This window comes from Pogoniulus pusillus, chromosome 15, assembly GCF_015220805.1.
Source record: "Pogoniulus pusillus isolate bPogPus1 chromosome 15, bPogPus1.pri, whole genome shotgun sequence".
NCBI classification, from domain to species: domain Eukaryota; kingdom Metazoa; phylum Chordata; class Aves; order Piciformes; family Lybiidae; genus Pogoniulus; species Pogoniulus pusillus.
Genome location: NC_087278.1, coordinates 15,495,721 through 15,516,220, shown reverse-complemented (window position 1 = coordinate 15,516,220; position 20,500 = coordinate 15,495,721). Strand labels below are relative to the sequence as shown.

Genomic DNA, 20,500 nt, shown 5'->3' with positions numbered 1-20,500 from the left:
TCTTGTTATCTCCATTGTGAAGCTTAGCCTGTTTCTTCCTGTTCTGCTAGCGAAATGAGGGTAGCAATTTTGGCTAGTGGTTTATTCTGAGATATAACACAGCCACACACAGGCACTCGGTTAAGGTGTCTCTTTCAAGATAGCTATGGCAGCTGTTTTAAGAGATTTGAAGATTTTGTGGTTTGTTTTTGTTTTGTTTTTCTTTTCATTGAATTGAGACAGTGTGTCAGTTCTGCTTTCTGTGGCTTGAAGGCATTAAAATACTTTGTTTATCTTGATTGTAAATTTGGGACTTTTTCCCCTCCTCGTTTGCAAGCACAGTTACGGTAGAAGAACTCTGTTTGGGAACTGAAATAAGACAAATTATATTAATGAGATGGAGTTACACGTTGGAGGGTTTTACTAGGCTCTGCAGTATCCTAGAAAGAAAGAGGTAAACTTCTGTTGTCTTGGAGTCTTGAGAAGGAGACATAAAAATACATTATGGAAAAACTTTCTTCAAGAACTATAAAACTTCTGTCAGTGTACACTGTTACACTGGTTTTAAAGTGCTAAACAACATTTTCTTCTGATTTTTATATTTTTTTCCCCTTTCCTGTAAATCTTCTGACTTGGTTCATTTGCTGGTATCATCTTGGTTTATCTCACCAATCCACACTGAAATAAGGCTTTCAACTATCTCTTCTGCTTTTAGGTTTTTTTTTCTGCTTTCACTAACATGCCATTTAGTCTCTAGGTCTGATTTTGCTAAGATCTACACTAAAGCATCTAGACTTCTTCAGACCTTCATTTCTGTAAAACAATCACTTTAAAAAGACGGGGAAATTAGTTGTAAATACTCTTTTAAAGCAGCTTGATGTGATCACTCTGGAAAGAATAAGTAAAAATCTCAGTTGGCATAGGAAGGAGGGAGAAAATGAGTATGTGCTTAATAGATGACACTGAACAGAGGAATATGTCAGAAATACTTTGGTGATGTTAACTTGGCCTTGTCAGGAAGCTGTCATTAGGAAAAGTAGTTCTCATAAAACTGCTACATGCAATCCATGCTGGGCAATGATATTATAAATTAAGCTGGACTGCCTTACCTTGTAGCGAGCAGTCCTACATTGTAGTGAAAAGGTTGTTTGATTTCAGTGTATGTTTGACTTCATGTGACACTCTGGATTTCCTGAGTATGTACTAAAACTCTGTATGCTGTTGGATCAACACACATGTATTTTATATAAATCTGAACTACTCACTCCTGCTCCCCTCATATTAATTTGCTTTCTTGTTTTTGTTGTTCTCTTTGTTTTTCTGGAGAGAATTGGTAGCTCAGAGAGGATATATTTGCTACAGATAAATGTTAATATGTTTTTAAAATTTTTTTTTTAAAAGTGAATGTTTATACCAATTGTTGCTTTTTGAAAGTTATTTTGTTTTGGAAAGTGAATAGCAAACCCAAAAGTTCCAAGTTTTGGGTTGGGCATTTTTTTCTGTAGTTACTTCAAAGCAGTATGGTTTTTCATCTACCGCATAGAAATTAATTGCCAAAGTAAATCCTCGTGACACTAAAATTACTAGTATTGTGATTCCAGAACTGTTACCATACTTGATCACAGCAAGATGAAAAGCTAGCTGGTGATTCCTTGCACTCTCCCATGTTGCCTTGTGGGTTTTGGTCAGTCTTATTCCTTTGGTGCAGCTGCACGCGTTTTGAAGTAGAGGGCTACAGGGAGACACTTGAGGTTCATCATTTTGAAGATCACTACATTTATTTTAAATTCTAGATTCTCATTCAAATAAACTTTATTTTAAGCTGTTGTTGCACTATGGGGTCATATGTAGCCTATCAACAGTATGGTTAAGCTATAACTTTGGCTTTTTTATTCCTAATTAAGTATTTTAATGTTGTCCCTTAATGAATGGCAGATGTAACTATTTCATTGTGGAAGTGACATCCTTTTCCCACTTGGAAAGAATGGACTTGAATTAAATGACTAGCCAGAATTCCCTAAAACTTGCCAAATTAACTTCCTACCCCATGCATTCTTCAGTTCTCAGGGAGAGGCATGTTTCTTTATGTGGAAACAGCTTGTTCAGTAGTTTGTTCAACTACTTCTTTCTTGTTGACCTTGCCTTGATGCTCAACAGCTTGGGGAAATTAGGAACGTCTGACCACTCAGAGACTGGTACCTTGGAGTCTGTTTTTAAATTTTCTACCTTGCTAGTGCTTCTAGAGCCCTGTCAAATAAAATTGGGCCTATTCAGGCTTTCTGCCTTTGTGAACTGAATTAGGGATGTATTTTTTGCATAATCTACTACAGTTGTTTTTAAAAAAAAACCCTATTGTTTTCAAAGATTAGTTGTGTAATACTGTAAACTTCTCATCATTTCTGAGGATTAGTCTACAGCATACATGCAGAAGATAAGCAATTCAGAAACTAGGTGATACATACCAAAGACATTTCAACCCAGGTGAATGCTGAGGTAAAGGATAATAGTGATATTTCATTCAGGAAAACATCAGTGATTAGGAGTGTGTGGTGTTCGAAGATGTTAATGCTTTCCAGACTCTCTGCTACCTCTTGGTGACCTTGCTTTGATGCTTGAGGTCTGAAGTTGCATTTACCACAGTAGTTGATTGCTTGCTAGTAAGCAGAATGATTAATGTCAGATTCATCTCTGTATATTGGAGAAGGCAGCTCAGGAAAGTGATCTGTAATGGTGCAGTATGTGATTGATGTGCTCTGTGACATCCTTGGCAGTGCTTATTCTTGCAAGTGGTAGTACCTCATACGCCCTTTGCATCATTTGGGCATCTGCTACTATATTCACTTCAAATATCTCCCAGTTAGTGTTTTGCTCTTCCTCTTAGTTCTGAGTTTAAATCACAAATAAATAGCAGCCCAAAAAATCAAGTTAAAGTGTTCAGTGTTTAACAATTTCTGTCTTATTTTCAGGCTGTCACATTCTTTAATGGATAGTAAAATTGGCATTCTTAAACAGAACATGACAAACAATTGTCAGAGCTTGAAGGAATTTTCACTATACTTGGAAAAGTTCTTATTGTTAGTCAACAAGCTTATCTGAGGTGATGATGAATGTACCAGTAAGTGCCATGATCAAGAGAGTAAGTGAAGTTTTGTCATGGAGTACTGTGAGTCATTGAACAGTTGTACAAACTTGATCAAGATACAGCCCAACACAAATATCTTTGATATCCCCAAACCAGGAATTTAGCTAAAATAATGATTCCTAAGGATGTATAAACACAGTCTTCTCATTTGGGACTATCAGGGTGTACTTGTGTTTCGAAAGAGTTTTCTTATAATACATAGGATTATGAGTCACTCATCCATTCTATAAAAAGAGAGAGAACACAAGCAGAAGGAAATGAAACATGCATTTTTAAACACTTCTTCTGCCTTCCTTTTGTTTAAATGTCAGCTGAATTTTCATGTAATAATTCATGTAGTTGTGGTCTTAAAACAGATACTAAACATTGCAAGGATTTTGATGAACTGTAGCAGCTGAGTTTTCCAATTAGATTTTTAAATAGTGCATATGTAAAAAAGTGTATAATGTCTACATTTGATGTGGTATGCAGTGAATGGAGTAGAAGGACCATCTGAATCTCTTAATAGGGAATTCAGAATAGTGTACTTTCCATTGATAGTTACATGGGAGATGCTCTTCAGTTTCAAATTTGATTTGCTCACTGGTGCGCTCTGAATGCTAGACTGTTTAGTATATTGTTTTGGCAGCAGATACTGACACTTACTGGAGCATGTCAGCAGAGTTGGCACAAGGCTGCTGGGGCAAAGGCTTCGTGTAGCTGGATCATTTCAGAGCTTCAGTGTTTAAGTTGTCATTACATGTTTGATATGAAATGGGTTACCTGATGGAATACTGTTCGAGTTCTTATGTTACTGGAACGCGTTGAATAACTAATTTGGTGTAAATTTTCAGTGTTACTGTGATACAAAGTCAGGGGTTTTGTAAGTGTCAGTGAACTTCTGGATGAAGAGCTCTGGCAGGTTTCAAATTCCTCCAGCAAGTAGGGATTACTTTTTTTCCCTTGAGAGCTCTGTGTACAAGTACATCTTCTCAAATTAACATCCAGTGTTTTAACTTCTAAGAATACGTACTTCATTTGGACTTCAGAATTGTGTTCTTCAGATATGCATCTGTGTAGGTGCTTTGTCGTGACTGTTAAAAAGATCTTGAAGTTCAGTTCTGCTTTGACTCTTATCTAGGAAAAATGTACGCCACGGAAACAAGACATCTCTCAAGTGCTGTTTTAAATAGTTGCTGCTGTTTTAAAACAAGCACTTTTACAAAGTGATTTATCTGTTCTCTCGTGTAACGTACTAATATTAGGAGTGTGAAGATTTCAGGAAGAGTATGAATGTTTTCTTCATTGATATGTCTTGGAGTAGGAGTCAGTTATGCTTTTTTGAAGGAAGAAAAAATTCTATGATATCTGGCATAATTTGTCAGCACATAGTCTTCAGATTTTTTTTGAAGTAATAACTTTTATAAGGAAAATTACATGAATGTTTTTTTCAGAAACCATTTCCTTTAACTAGGAAAACGATTTTTTTGTGATTAGTGGGGTAGTGGTATATATTGTGGCCTCATTTAAAAAGAAATTTGATTTTTTTTTTTAGGAATTTTTTTTCAATGGCATTCTCTGCTCAGTTATTACTCAAAATTTATGTAGCAACACAGTAGCTGAGATAAGTTGGTAACTCATTATGATTTTGTAGACTAAGCATGTTCTGGTCAAAACTTAAGTTTTAATTATATTTTTAGCTTGAAAATAAATCTTGCATGTGTTCCCATTAATGTTTTAAACATGTTATTCCAGCTGTGTTGGCGTAGAGGAACATCATGCTGTTGACATTGATCTATATCATTGTCCCAACTGTGCAATTCTCCATGGACCTTCTCTGAGTAAGTATAGATTTTATTTTACACTTTCAGTCTGTTAATGTATAATTGAGAAAGACTATTCAGAAGAACATGCAGCATGAGTTTGATTACTTAGAAGGTACTGGTTCTACATGACTAACTCTGAGTTAATATCACAAAGCAAACAAACCGTCGTGCAAAGGTGTCTTGATCTGGAGCTGTAGACAGAATAAAATACAAGCCACTGCTATAGATAAGAGACATCAAAGTGCACAGAGTTAGAGGAAAACAATCTACACTTGACAGAGAGTAGGACAATAAAAATTAGAAAGACTGGTTTGACTTGGAAGGGACATCCAAATATCTAGCACAACCTCCGTGCAGTGAGCAGGGACATCCTCCACTACATCAGGTCACTCAGAGATTTCTTGAGCCTGACCTTGAGTATTTCCAGGGATATGTGTCCTGAACTACCTCCCTGGGCAACCTATCTCAGTGTTCCATGACCCTTATGATAAAGGACTTGTTCCTAATGTACAATCTAAATCTGTTCTCTAATTTTGAACCATTACCCCTTTTCCTGTCACCACAAGCCTTTGGAAACAGTCTCTCTCCATCCTTCTTGTAGGCCCCTGTCAGGTACTGTAAGGCCTCTATTAGGTCTCCCCAGAGCCATCTCTTCTTCATGCTAAACAAACCCAGCTCCTGCAGCCTCCCCTTGTAGGAGAGTTGTTCCAGCTCCCCAGTTAATTTTATGGCCCTCCTCTGGTTGCATAGTAAGGATTACACCTGCCTTAAACAGTTTTCACCCCAAGCTGTTACAGAGATGTAAGTAATGATTTGGTTTCAAACAATATGGTTGTGAATAGCAGTAAGATTTTCAGACAAGATATGGTGAGATGGCAGAGTGGGATTAGGTCCTGCTAATTAATTCTGTGTTGATATATAAAATTAAGTCTATGATTCTTGAAGAGGTATGATTCTTCTGTTTGCTAAAAAATAAATCGGAACTTCAGGAAACTAAAGCTCTGTTTCTGTTTTTGTGGCTGACTTCATAGATTTAGATAGCTTCCAGGCTGCTGCTGCTTATTTGTGCTGCACTGGATATTGTATATGTGTTAAATTGTATGTAATGCGCACTGAAGTTCTATAGCACTGAAGGAGCTATAGAAGCACAGAGGGTTACTGTCAGGTGTCCTGAGTTTTTGGTTGTTGCAGATAAGTTGAGTGTCAGCTGCATAAACAATGCCATTTGTTAAATCACAGCAAAGGGAATGCAGCATGTCTGTCTCTCTGTCACTGCTAATCTTAACCATCTGATTTAATTAATTCAAAGTTCAATCCTTTTGAAACTTGTAGTGAAGAAGAGGAGGAACTGGCATAGACATGACTACACAGAGTTGGATGATGGTTCTAAACCAGTGCAGGCTGGAACACGGACCTTTGTCAAGCAGCTGCGAGCTCGCTCTTTCCCAAGGTACAGAAACTTACGCTTTTCAGTGAAAAAAGACAGAGAAACATCCAAGGAGAACACTTAAAGTGGACAAATGTGGTCTTATATTCATCCTGAGCTGTCCATGACTGGCTGTGTCACTGCAAACAATGACTTTAAATTCTTTCAGGGAGGTTGTTGTTGTTACCAAAATGTACATGAATACCTTCTCTAATAATTCCTTTTCCCCAGCCTCTTAAATTTCTTTTTTCAGTCATATAGAAAGACTAACAGTTTTCTTTGTCTTCTAATTAAATCCTTACTATAATAATACTGGCTCCACTCCTTTTGGATTCAAAGGTAGTCGTTCTGATCTGTCCTCCCTGAAATGGTGACATTAATTTTTTTTCAGTGCTCTAGTATTCCATTATTTCTTTTTACCAGTGCTGATGAAGTAATTTTGAAAATGCATGGAAGCCAGCTGACACAAAGATACTTGGAGAAACATGGGTTTGACGTCCCCATTATGGTTCCTAAATTAGATGGTCTGGGGCTCAGACTTCCTCCACCAACTTTCTCTGTTTTAGATGTGGAACGCTATGTAGGTAAGAGACACTCTGGAGTACGTGATAAATGATCCTGTCTGTAAATTAAGTATTCACATGATGGAGGATGCTAAATATTTATTCTGAATTGAAGACTAGCAGAGAATAAAATCAAAGCTTTTCTCTCTGTGTGTTGAATATATGATGGGTGTACAGTCTCGCTTTTCAACTTTCGAGCATGTTAATTTTGGTACAAACTAAACATCGGATGTTGTGTAGGGGGTGGTCTGCTACATGTTGTAAACTAATGAAGTATAATGACTTTTGAGATTCTTCTCTTTGTGGGAATTGAATGAATTGCTCTTATGATCAAGTTTAATAATTGGTTAGGGTATTGTGAAACTTAATGTTTTGAGATCAATAAATTGGCATTTCTGAATTAAATCTTTCTTCCTGGAAAAATGCCTACTTTGGCTTCCTTTGGGAGGAGAGCTAGACCTTCCCAAGGACCATTTCTTTCTTATCAGATCTCTTGATTGTCTGTAGTTGTTTCAGCCTCATGTAAGTGTACAGTGCATAGAAATAGATGCTGACCAATGGCAGCATGACATTTCCTGTAACATACAGTGCAGCTGAAGTCTCTATATGGCCTTGTCTGTGTTCTTGTGATAACCTAATGTAATGTAGTGCTGAAAGTAGATTTTCTGTCCATCAACATTTTACAGTGGCACTAGAATATAGAAAATACATAGCGTATAGAATATTGTTACCAATATGATGATAAGCAACAATGTGTTAATCTTGTTACTTCTGAATTTTCTGGTTTGGAATACTGCCTCTTCAGATTCAGAGAGAAACTTTGTTTTCTCGTTCCCTCCATATATTTTTATGTAACTAGAGAGTGGGAAAACAATTACTGTTGTTAGTCTTTTTTCTTGGCAAAGATTACTTCTTTCTTGCCACATTCTGCAGGTGTATCACTTTAAAATACAGTCTGTGAGCTGATCCTTGCTGTCATTGCAAATGAAGCACACTCGTGACAATTACTCAATGAAATTACCGTGCACTTAAAAGTTGTGCATGTGTATAAGGAGGGTGATGGTGGGCTCGTAGAATGTTTGTGAAGTACTACCTATATAATTTTCAGTTGTCATAACTTATCGATTATGGCACAAGTTCAATTCAGTTTGCCTAGACTTACAAATTGTGAGCAGTAGGATTTATTTGTAAAGAGTTCCCAATGGCCCTCGTGTTAAATATCTGTGTGCTGTAGTGGTGATTAATGGCAAGAGTGAGGAATAGATCTGTTTTGATGACTTTATCTGCATTAGTTTTTCCAATGTAGCCACAAACTCTTTAGTTAGTTTTTTTTTTACCAGTTGCAGTTATTCTAGACTGCACTTTTTCTTTTCTGGTTAACCACAGGAAAGAGAATTTATTTTTAGAGTATTTTCAGTTCTGTCTTTAGCTGATTTTGTTAGGTGTAACTTTAATTGCTGTAAAGTTGGCTTATTCTGGTATGTCTCTGTTCCAAGATAATACTGATAGAAGTGGTGATTTTGCACAGGAATGTTTTGGTAAAGGCTGGGAAAAAAGTTAAATTTCTCTTAAATACCTTTATCTGTCATCTTATTTCCCACAGGTGGTGACAAAGTGATAGATGTAATAGATGTAGCAAGACAAGCAGACAGTAAAATGAAGCTACATAATTATATTAAATATTTCACAAATCCTGTTCGACCAAAAGTATTGAATGTGATCAGCCTGGAATTCTCAGACACAAAGTGAGTATTGGCTTGAATTTCTTGAATGTAAGAAGGGCTTTTCACTAAGCTGAACCGAACCGTATGTGTAGGAATGTGATGTCTGTAATGGGGAGAGATAGGAGTCTGTGTATTTTATGTAGACAGCTACTGTGCTGTAATGTTGGGTATAAAATATCTTTATTAATTCATAAATGATAGCTTTATAGGAAGCAAATTTCAGCCTGTCATTTAAAGAGGGTTGTGTTTACTTTTGATTGTATTTATGGTTCTTTTTTGATTGTTTGTTTGTTTTTGAAGGATGTCTGAATTAGTGGAAGTGCCAGATATTGCCAGGAAGCTTTCATGGGTGGAGAATTACTGGCCAGATGATTCTGTCTTCCCTAAGCCTTTTGTTCAGAAGTATTGCTTGATGGGTGTCCAGGACAGCTATACTGATTTTCACATCGATTTTGGAGGAACATCAGTTTGGTACCATGTTCTTTGGGTATGAAGCCTTCTTGACTTTGTGGGAAACAAAATTTATTCAGCATGTGCAACCTTCTGCTATGGTATTAGCACCTGTATGAAATTTTGTGCTTAAAAAGCCAGGGAAGGAGCTTGGATGTGAATTAGTGATTGAGTTGCATTTCTATTATTTTATTTTTGCATGCTGTTGACTCCTTATTTCAGATCAATCTCTTATTTAAGTAGGAATTTCTCAGAGATTGTAGTATGCCTCCAGGAGGGCATTTATTTATTTCATATTTTTTAATAGGGTGAGAAGATATTCTATTTGATCAAGCCCACTGATGAAAATTTGGCACTGTATGAGTCTTGGAGTTCATCTGTCACCCAGAGTGAAGTGTACTTTGGGGACAAGGTTGACAAATGTTACAAATGTGTTGTGAAGCAAGGACACACTTTGTTTGTACCAACAGGTAAGATTTTACTCTTACTACCAGTATTTAGCATGTTTAATCACCGGGAATGAGGAATATCCTAAAAAGATGGTGGTGTTGGCATTTTATTTCCTCCTATATAGAAATGTAGAAATTTAGATTTTTCAAAACAAGTAGCTAGCTTTTTAGATTGCCTGCCAGTAGTAACAGTTATCAGGGAAAGGAGGAATGTTTGTTACTCAGTTATAAGACAGCAGATAAGATAGAATATCAGGAAAACAGTTCCACTTTATAGAACATGCATTGTTCACCATTTGACAGATATCCAGGCTGGATTATTCTCTTAATTTTGTAATACAATTTTGTTTTTGCAGCAATCTAATTTTGTAAGACCTACAAGAAAAAATTACTATGAATACATCACATAAACATTTTAAGCTGTAAACTAGAGGATTGAAAGGAAAAATTGAGTGGCTTTTTTGGTTTTTAGCGTGTGGTGGTTTTGGTTTGATTTTATTTTGGTTTGGTGGTTGTTGTGGGTTTTTTCATCTTTCTTTTTTTTTTTTTTCCTTTTTTTTGCTTTATGTAAGCAGAAACTCTGAACTGTGGTAGAGCCTGTGGAGACTCTGAATCAAAATGAAAATGTCCTTAATAAAATGGAATAATATCACCTCCACCTGCCACAGTCTCCTAAGTTTATGGCATTTAGAAGTCTTTAATAAATTATTTTAAAAATCTCTGAAATACGGTCAGAGCAGACTTCTGATCTAAAGTTAATCTTGCTTGTGGATGAATAGCACCTACTGGGAGGCTCTTGAGAATTATTTAAGTATTATTCAGGGTATGTGATGGTCTACACTAGATTTTTTTTTCCTACAGCATTAAAATAGCAGGTAAGAATGTACAAAAAATAAAATCTCTTAGTTGATACAGGCATAGGCATGCCATAACAATTCTTGGTGTTGATGCAACAATGATAAGGCTTTGTTGTCACTTCTGTCAGTGTCTAGAGAGACCTGTGAAGGATTGAAATACACAGAATCCTTGTAGAGTCAGTAGTATTCATCTACTATGATGATGATGATCATAGGAGTGAAAAATTGGAACTATGTTAACAAATGCAAGTGCAACTGTTAATACAAGACTTGTCTTCATTGCATTGCACTTCTCAAAGGACAGGTGTAAACCTGGGCAATGTGTAATAGTAATTAAAAACCCGTTAGGTTGCATGTGCCACTGTATTCTGCATCCTCTCATATGCCATTCTCTAACTTCCTTCTCAGGCTACAGAGCAGGTATGTCGTTCAGTCTGGTTGTTAGGTTTCAGGGCTTTTTAGATGTGGTGCTACAACTAGAACTTTGTTGTTAAATGAATTAGGGCATGGATTTAATAGTAGGTTGTTATATACAGTTGTTTGTGATTTGGTCTGATCTTGCCTCAAGTTGGGGAGCTTACTGTGTACATCACGCCTACGCTCAAAGTAATCGGCAAGTGTATGCCCAACTTGTCTTTTGTCAAAAGATGTCTATATATGCAAAATTGGAAGAAAAATCTTAAAAGATGAAACTATTTGTAGTTTATTTATGAGGGTAGCTATTTTTAATCAGGATGATAACACCATATGTGCTGTTGTATATTTACTTGAAGTTATCTACTATTAATCAGCTATATTGCTGCATAATGTTGGCCTTTTGTTGCCATGTTGTATAGTGGTGCTCACAAGGGCAGTGTTTAAATTATGCAACATATTTATATAGTCAGAATGCATGGACTGGGTTTTAAAGTGATGATTTCACTGAAATTAGGATGATTGTATTTAGAATGAATGATAGGACTACTTCTAATTTCTGTTTGAGATGTTTCATTGCTAAATGACTTTTTAATGTTGTGCAAAAAACTCAGTTACTTTAAGCAACACTTAAATATTGAAAGGAATATAATTTCTGTTTTATTCTGTGACTTTGTCTCTTATTCAGTATATTTTTCCTCTCCTGACTGGCATATTTTTGTTCACTGGGGGGGAAAACTTCTGGGAATTTTTGCTTGAGAAATCACTGGTGGTCTTACATCCCCACCCCCTTCCTCCTCAGTGAAAAATGTCCTTCAGAAAACTACCATTCCACTAGATTTTTAAAACATTGTCATTTACATGTTAAAATTTTAGATTTACTTATTCCTAGCACAGACTAGAAATTAGTTTACTTTTTTGCTTCTGGGTACTGTGTTTTTGCTAGTAGAGCAGACTGTAAAACAGTCTTAGAATAATTTTTGTGTATTAAGTTTCGGAATTTGTCATTTCAGGCTGGATTCATGCTGTGCTCACGTCTCAGGATTGTATGGCTTTTGGAGGAAACTTTTTGCACAACCTCAATATTGGCATGCAGCTCAGGTTAGTTGCAGCTCTTCCTATACTTTTTCCTCATTAAGTAGGATATTATTTTAATAGAAACTTTTCTTTGTGCTAACCCGGCATCAAATTGGTACAGGCTCTCAAACAGGCAGTACTGGCATTTTCAGTTAGAGTATGTGCTGGATACATCCTATTTCCCTTCCACAAAGTCTGTTTCAAAAACAAAATTAAGGGTATGCAAGAATTTCAGTGAATTAAAGAAGGACCCAAAAAAAAAAGAGGAAACTCTGGAGATTGATATAAGTGAGTAAAACAAAACTGAGCAAGCCCAGGTGTGCGACACCAAGTTGAAGCGAGTGTCCTCAAGTCAGCGTTGCTCTAAGGGCAGCTGTATTTAGTTTTTGTCCAAGATGTGGAGCTGTCTTCTAAACATTTTGTTTTTATTTATTACAGTGGAATCCTGATAAAATTCCATCTGTTAAAAGATCACACACTGGGTTTGTATCCTAGTTTTATGAAGTCCAACTTTATTCTTAGAAGTGCCGCAGTCAAACTTGATAAGGTCAGAGCCTGGATGAGACCAGAGTTCAATCTTGTCTGTGGTCTTGTTGGGATTTAACTATGTGGTACTTGACTTCTTTTATTTATCATGACCATGGCTGTTTTATTTTATGTTGGATATTTTGTCAATTCAAACAATTACATAGTTGAATAATGGATTTGATAGTTAAACCATTCACATTTTGTAATATTTCTGTTTGTTCAGGTGTTATGAAATGGAGAAGAGGCTGAAAACCCCAGATCTTTTCAAATTTCCTTTCTTTGAAGCCATTTGTTGGTTTGTGGCCAAAAACTTACTGGAAACATTGAAAGGTAACCCTTGTTTTGCTTAAGGAGATATATGTGTATCTGCTTTTACTCTTTCTAAGCTGGAAAACGGGTCTTGAATCCCTTTTTTTTTTTTTTTTTTTTGCCCTTAAGTGACTGCTCCAGGTGAAGCAGTTCCTGCTTTTAGTAAGTGGTCTTTCTGAGAACTGCTTTGGTGATCAGTGCTTTCTAGGGTAATCTTAGAAAAAAGTGCACTTGTTGATTGGTGTAACTAACACTTTGTAGCGTGCTGCTGCTGCTGGAACCTTTGAACTATTTTCTTAGCAGTTTTCACCCAAGGCTAGTGAAGTATCTGGTCAGCAAAAATATTCCAGATGATTAAAACAGAGTAGATGAGATCTGGTACACTGCGATTATATGACTGCCCGAATAGGATTAATTTGCTATTATCTCAAAAGACCTTGTTAGGGAAGATGGGAAGCTTATTTCAGTGGCATGATTTTTTCACTCAGACTTCTTCCATACAATTTGAGTACTCTTTAATAGCCTATTTCAACTTTTGTCATTGAATGACTCTCTAAATGATCCCACTAACTTATTTGTGCATTTGTTCTTGGTGGCCTCAAACCTGAATGAATGAAGAGGTTTTCTTGCAATTTTACAGCAGGACAGTGGATAACAGTTTTAAGCTGCTCCGGAGTAAGAGAAGAGGCTATTGTGTTTGGAGGAGGGGGCAGGCCACTCAGGTGGACTATAAAGACATGGTGAGACACTGTAGGGGAGAAAATTAGAAGGCTACTGCTGTGAAGAATAATAAAGTCCATCAACAGCACAATGAGAGCTAAGGAGAATCTCCATCCTTTAATGGATGATGGATGGACAAAGGATGATGAAAATGCTGAGGTACTCAATGCCTTCCTCCTTGCCTCAGTCTTTAGTAGCAAAAGCAGGTGTTCTCTGGGTACCCAGCTATTTGAGCTGGAAGACAGGGAAGGGGATGAGGTCCCCATGCTCCAAGGAGGCATGGTTTGTGACTTGCTACACCATTTGGATACACACAAGTCTATGGGACTAGATGGAATTGACCCAAGGGAAGAAGGCATGTGCTTTGTTGGGTGAAAAACTGGCTGAATGGCTAGGCCCAGAGAGTTGTAGTGAAATGAGTTAAATCTTGTTGGTGGCCAGTTACAAGCAGTGTTGTCCAGGGCTTGGTACTGGGGCAAGTTCTGCTTAATATCTTTATCAGTGAACCAGACAAGGGGTTTGAGTGCACCTACAGTAAGCTGGAAATGACACTAAATTGGGTGGGAGCATTGATTTGTTTGAGGGTAGGAAGGCTTTGCAAGGGGGTCTGGACAGGCTGGATCAATGAGCTAAGGTTATTGTATGAAGTCTAACAAAGCCAAGGGCCAGGTTCTGCACTGGAACCACAATGACCCTGTGCAATGCTACAGCCATGGGGCAGAGTGGCTAGACAGTTGCCCAGCAGAACTGTGTGGACATGGCACTCCAGCACACTGTTTAATGGCCATGGTGGTGTTAGGTTAGTGGTTGGACTCTGTGATCTTAAAGGTCTTTTCCAACCAAAACAATTCTATGGTAAAAGTATTCCTGCTGTTCGTGAAGAGTTTGTCTTTTCCCTCCTTTTTTTCCCCCATGGAGGAAAAGAGAAAATTAAAAAGGAATTTCAATAACTTGGGAGCAGCAGCTTTCTTAAGAGAGACTTCTGTAGCAGAGTGATTTCCATCCCCTCCTCCTTTGATTTGGGAGGGAAAAAAATGATATAAACTGTATAAGGGAGATCTGTAATAACTGGAAGAGTGACAGAAAATATTTAGGGAGTGGAAGTGTGCTAACGCAAACCATTTGCTGTATGTATGGGAATAAGCAGTAGGAATTCTAATTTAGAGATGCTTCCCACATCCTCTGACTAAAATGCTTCTGGTTGAAATAAAAATAATTTCCTTCTTCAAATATGTTTTCTCTTGTTCAGTATTTTAGGTCTGTTTTGTGCTCACTGAACTTTAGTATGTTGTAGGCTATCCCTAATTCACACAAGAATAAATTAAAAAAGGATTTATATGTAGAACTGCATTAGAGTTGGGATGTTTGGGTTTCTTCGTACATTACGTGCACAAATACAGGATGTTACATTTCATTTGCTTGCACAATTTTTCCTTTTTATGCTGTTGCATAGAGGCAATTTTATTGTCTGAAGGGTAGCCATCCTTCTCTTGTTTCCTTGTTAATATATTTCTAAATTGGTGTCTGTATCTTTTTTAGAACTGAGGGAAGATGGTTTCCAGCCTCCAAGCTATTTAGTGCAAGGAGTGAAGGCTTTACTTGCTGCTTTAAAATTATGGATGAAAAAAGAAGTAAGTATAAGTGATTTTGTTCTGCTCTGGTTTAGAGGTAAGTGAGGGTCTGTGTGCTTTTAAAGTTTATTTTTATCTGTTGATGAGTACTGAAAGATTGATAGAGAGTATGTACTGCTGATCTGAGGAGGAGTCACCATGGCAGTTTTCTATTACATTATGCTAATAAAGTCTTTTAGACCAATTAATTAAAGTTCTTGTAGTGTAGCCAACAGTAGAATCTTTTTCCTTGACTCTGGATGGGATAAGAGTGCAGGAGAGTAAGCTGATAAGGTGGGGCTGTTTTCTAACAAATCTGTTTCTATACTTGGTTCATCTTGGTCTGAGGCAATGGAAGGATGGGGTGCTCTGATATTTAGCATTTTTCATTCATGTCAGTGCTTTGGAGAGCATATCTCACATACACTTGTATTGCTGAAGAGTTGGTTTGGCTTCACATGAGGATTTTGACTTTGGTTGATTACTGTCCCTGCTCAACATTGGCTGAGTTGTAAAATCATTAATATGTTTTCTACACTTGCTTTGCTGGTGCTTTGCTCTCCAGGAAAGCTTCTTTGTTTTGGCACAGCAATGAGTCTGGCCTGACTCCATGTATTTTCTCATGCATCTGAGCCCTCTTGGAACCTATGTTTCTGGGAAGTGCTGTTCACTGACAAGCAGTTTGGTTCTGACTGAGCTTGTTAATTCTGTTCATTGCTGGCCCTACTGACATGAACTAGCTCTCTGAAATCCTTTTGGTCTTCCTGCCTGTAAACTCTTCTTGTTAGAGGATTTACACAACAATGGTGTATAGAGGTGGATTGCCCAACAGTGGACACTTCTCAGATTCAGATGGACAATATACTGGGCCATCTTGTCTCAATGGTGTTTTTGCCAAAAAAGCTTCGACCTTAAGGTCTCTTCCAACCTGGTATTGCATGATTCTGTAAGCAGATATGCTTGCACAATGTTGCATCCAGCATAATGAGATTCATGGAACTGAGCTCCAGGTGCAAATGCAGAGGTGGTTACTCGGAATCTGCTGAGGTCCAACCTGGGTAGCATTACTGATTTCAGGTGAACCTTTGATGGCTCTCTGTGACACCTGTGAGTTGGTTGTTTGGTAGCTGGCTATGCCATTCTGAATTAAAGCTAGCTAGCAAGCAGAGTACCAGTACTTACAGGATGTTGTGCCTAAGCTGTTAAACCATACGTGAATCCAAGCTCTCCATCCGTGGCATGGATAATAAGCACACCGAATAATTAGACTGCTGTTAGCTGAGATCAAACATAGCTTGGATAAATCCTTATTTTAATTTGAAATTGGACTGGAAATTCTCTTCTAGATTGTCATAGTATTTGCATTGTCTGTGTACTGTCTAGTAGCTCACTATGTAGTTTGATTAATACTTCATCTAGAATGTGACATATTTCCCATGTTTCTGTTGAAAAAAGATTAACTGCATGTGTTGAACATGTTATTAATGAGTAATTATTCCCAAACCGCTGGCTGAACAGACACTTCAGTTGTGAGGAAACTGCATAATGTCAGTGATCTAGTCACAATATTGCCTGCTGTCTATCAGCTATCGTGTTTTGTTCTTTGCCTTCATCTTTTCTGGCTACTCTTTCATAAGTGAGCTGATCTTTTCTTTGCAGCAGGCCATGTGCATGATAGCATTGTATCTGTATGCAGCCGAAGACAGGAGGAGCTTTGTACAGTGCTGGATGATCCTACTTGTGTTGAAATAACAAATTACTACTCCTCAATTGAGGAACCCACTCATGAGGTTTCACATTTTTATCAAGACGTGAACTATTTTAGTGACTTGTTTTAAACTATTTGATGGAGAATTTCAAACTCATCTTCTTCAGTGTGGCAGCAATATCTTCATTCATCCAATATTTAAAAACTGAAGAAAATGACAGGATTCTGAGCATAGAGACTAGACAGCTACTAAGATTATTTTCATATCTTGATTTGGATTCAGTTTGTGCAAGGCTTTTGTCAGTGTATATTACTTTGGTGCAAATCATGCATGTACAGTTATCTGTACAATAATGATGATGACTGAGCTTCTGGATTTTAGCTCTAGCTTCCTTATAGCTTGCCTACACAACAGGTCTCAGATTCAGCTTTTTCAGATGCTTGATTCATAAACCATTAAGACTACATTGGACAACTGTTCTGTGTTTGTGTTTTTTTTGTTTGTGTTTTGTTGGTTGCTTTTTAAAAAGATTTGTGGCTATTGTAAAATGGGGAAAAAAGCAAACAAAAACCAAACCCCACCACAACATTTCTTGTAAGATGGGAGATGGATATCGGGTTTATTACTTTATTGTTTTTTTGTTTGTGCATGTTTTTAAGTGTCAATATAATTCATTCTGATGCTAGTCTCAGTGGGCAAATCCATTTGCCTACCAGGACTTTTTTATCTGTATCTCTTCATTTAAGGCAGGTTTCTTTTTCCTCTGTGTATTTCCAACATTTACAAAACCATTTCTTGAATGAGTCATAGCTTTTAATCACTATTTTCTTTACCTGCACTTTCTGTCTGACATACTTAGGTTCTTTTGTTGCTACTATTCTCCCTAGTGCAAGATAATTCCTCAGTCTTAAAGGCTGCTTGTTTGTTTTCCAAGGAACAGCATGCAGAGGCAACTTAAGATATTTAATAATGGTAATATAGGTATTTCTATTTCCTGCCTGATCTCTCCCTCTGTCAGACTGTTATATAGCCACCTGAATGTGTTCACATATTGAAGTTACTTGGATAATTTTTTCTTCTTTCAAATTTGAAGTAATTACCCTGCCACAAGTTTATTTATACCAAACCTTTCTCAATTGAGATCTTTTATGATGGCAAAACAGTGAGCTTGTTAGTGGGACTTACTTTATGCTAAGAGTTACTATAAATCATACTGGCAAAATAGTGTGCCTCTGCTATAAACTGTAATTGCACTAGGAAGGCTTTTCAGTATTTTTAGACCAAAGAAACTTGGGAGTTGGTGTTTTTGAGGATTGCATCACTTACTTCCTCTTGAATTTTCATGGACAGGAAGACTTTTAGGAAAGCAGAGTCCTTAAGCAGAAAGGACTGAAAAGTCTTTAAGTGACCAGTAATTTGCTGGGAAAATTACAGAGTTCAGTGATAGGGATGATGTGTTCCCAAGGCTGAATGTGCAGAGGTGAAGCTTTCAAAGAATGAACAATGCTAAATAGTAGCAGCTGATTTAGTCTTTCCTGTAGAATTAATAGCACTGAATGAATATTTATACCATGGCTATGTATCCATGCTGCTTTCTGGAGAGACTGAGAAGGAATGCACATACAGTGTCAAGCTGCTTCTAGCAATGACTTTGCTGCTGAATCTCATTTTCTAAATGTGGGTGGCTGAAAGTGTTTGTGGGATGTTTTTCCATTGAAATAGTTGATTCAGGGAGTTGCAGAATTCATGTCAGTTGTCATGGTCTATGTGTGAATATTGTTTTGTCTGTTTAATTCTAATTAAAAGTGTTTTGAGACACACTTGAAGCTTTACACACAAAATACTTTTCACTAGCTGTAGAGTGTTTGAACAGATTGGTTATATATATTGGAAATTTGATAACTGATTCAGAGGATTGAAATGGGTCAAGAACTGGCTGGAAGGCTGGGCCTAAAGTGTGGTGGTGAATGGTGCCACATCCAGTTGGCAGCTGTCGCTAGTGGTGTCCCCCAAGGATCAGTGCTGGGCCCAGTCCTATTCAGTATCTTTATTGATGATCTGGACTAGGGGATTGAGTTCAGTATCAGTATGTTTGCAGATGACATCAAGCTAGGAGCAGGTGTTGATCTGTTGGAGCCCTGCAGAGGAACCTTGACAGGCTGGATGGGTGGGCAGAGGCCAGTGGGATGAGATTTAGCAAGGCTAAGTGCAGGGTTTTACACTTTGGCCACAACACCCCCAAGCAGCACTACAGGCTGGGGACAGAATGGCTGGAGAGCAGCCAGGAAGAAAGGGACCTGGGGGTACTGGTAGATAGAAGCTGAAGATGAGCCAGCAGTGTGCCCAGGTGGCCAGGAAAGCCAATGACATCCTGGCCTGTATCAGGAACAGTGTGGCCAGTAGGACAAGGGAGGTTATTCTTCCCCTGTACTCAGCACTGGTCAGGCCACAGCTTGAGTACTGTGTCCAGTTCTGGGCTCCTCAATTCAAGAGAGATGTTGAGATACTGGAACGTGTCCAGAGAAAGGTGACAAAGCTGCTGAGGGGCCTGGAGCACAGTCCTGTGAGGAGAGGCTGAGGGAGCTGGGGGTGTTTAGCCTGGAGAAGAGGAGGCTCAGGGGTGACCTCATTGCTGTCTACAACTAGCTGAAGGGAGGCTGTAGCCACGTGGGGGTTGTTCTCTTCTCCCAGGCAACCACCAACAGAACAAGGGGACACAGTCTCAAGTTGTGCTGGGGGAGGTCTAGGCTGGATGTTAGGAGGAAGTTCTTCCCAGAGAGAGTGATTGGCATTGGAATGGGCTGCCCAGGGAGGTGGTGGAGTGGCCGTCCCTGGAGGTGTTGAAGCAAAGCCTGGCTGAGGCACTTAGTGCCATGGTCTGGTTGATTGGATAGGACTGGGGGATAGGTTGGACTGGATGATCTTGGAGGTCTCTTCCAACCTGGTTGATTCTATGATAGGGAACAAAAATGGTTTCAACATCCTTTTTTTTTTTTTTTAATAGGTTTTGTGAATAATTTTCTGTAGTATACAAGATTGTGAAAAAACTGAGAAAGTAAATTAAAAGAATAGATGTGTGACAGATAACAAAAATCTCCCTACTGGTTACTGGGTAGTATTCTTGATTTCTTCTAGAAAAAAATTTACTGTAGTGGAAGTTGTCTTAGTTTTGAGCTGTTCTAAAGGTCATGCCTAGTGAATTTCTCAATTGTGTTTCTATACTAATACTAAAAGGAAGAAAGAAAGGCTGATTACTGAGGGGACAAACAATTAAGTGGTTGTAAATATGGCTTTGTATTTCTCCTCCTTTGGATTCTTAGAGGCGCTAAGTGATACCTGCTGCCTTCTAAAGCTTGAAATGGAAGCTTCAGTGTGTGTGTGTATCTGTCCTAGCAGTTTGCAGGTGTTATTACAAAAATTAATCTGTTCTTTTCCTTTTAAGTTTTTTCCCCTGTAAAAATGGTTACTTCTTTTATCTGAAAAAAAAATGTTTTCTTTCCTCTTTCATACAGCTTGTAACAGAACATGCCTTTGAAATTCCAGACAACATTAGGCCTGGGCATCTCATAAAAGAGCTCTCAAAAGTGATTCGTTCTGTAGAGGTAAGAACAGAGGCAACCCTACATAAGCCTGCAGAAAAAAAGGTCTTTGAATTGGGGAATTCCATAAAAGTTACACTTCTGATTTGCCATATTCACTTCATTTAACATTCATTTAATAATAGAAGATCAAGAGGAA

At 37.9% G+C, this 20,500-nt stretch overlaps 1 protein-coding gene across 4 annotated transcripts in view; it reads left to right on the top strand.

The window, feature by feature from the left end:
• Window positions 1–20,500, top strand: part of KDM7A (lysine demethylase 7A) — a 56,641-nt gene that overhangs the window by 14,488 nt on the left and 21,653 nt on the right. For all 4 annotated transcript variants that reach the window (XR_010305022.1, XR_010305021.1, XM_064155489.1 and 1 more), the window contains exons 2-11: window positions 4,856–4,941; window positions 6,259–6,376; window positions 6,776–6,936; window positions 8,519–8,660; window positions 8,940–9,126; window positions 9,397–9,559; window positions 11,823–11,910; window positions 12,638–12,744; window positions 14,983–15,074; window positions 20,275–20,364. Coding sequence is in view for 2 of the 4 variants with exons in the window: in XM_064155489.1 (XP_064011559.1) it covers window positions 4,856–4,941; window positions 6,259–6,376; window positions 6,776–6,936; window positions 8,519–8,660; window positions 8,940–9,126; window positions 9,397–9,559; window positions 11,823–11,910; window positions 12,638–12,744; window positions 14,983–15,074; window positions 20,275–20,364 (1,234 nt within the window). In the remaining 2 variants the exon portion in view is untranslated. The remainder of the gene's footprint in view (window positions 1–4,855; window positions 4,942–6,258; window positions 6,377–6,775; window positions 6,937–8,518; window positions 8,661–8,939; window positions 9,127–9,396; window positions 9,560–11,822; window positions 11,911–12,637; window positions 12,745–14,982; window positions 15,075–20,274; window positions 20,365–20,500) is intronic.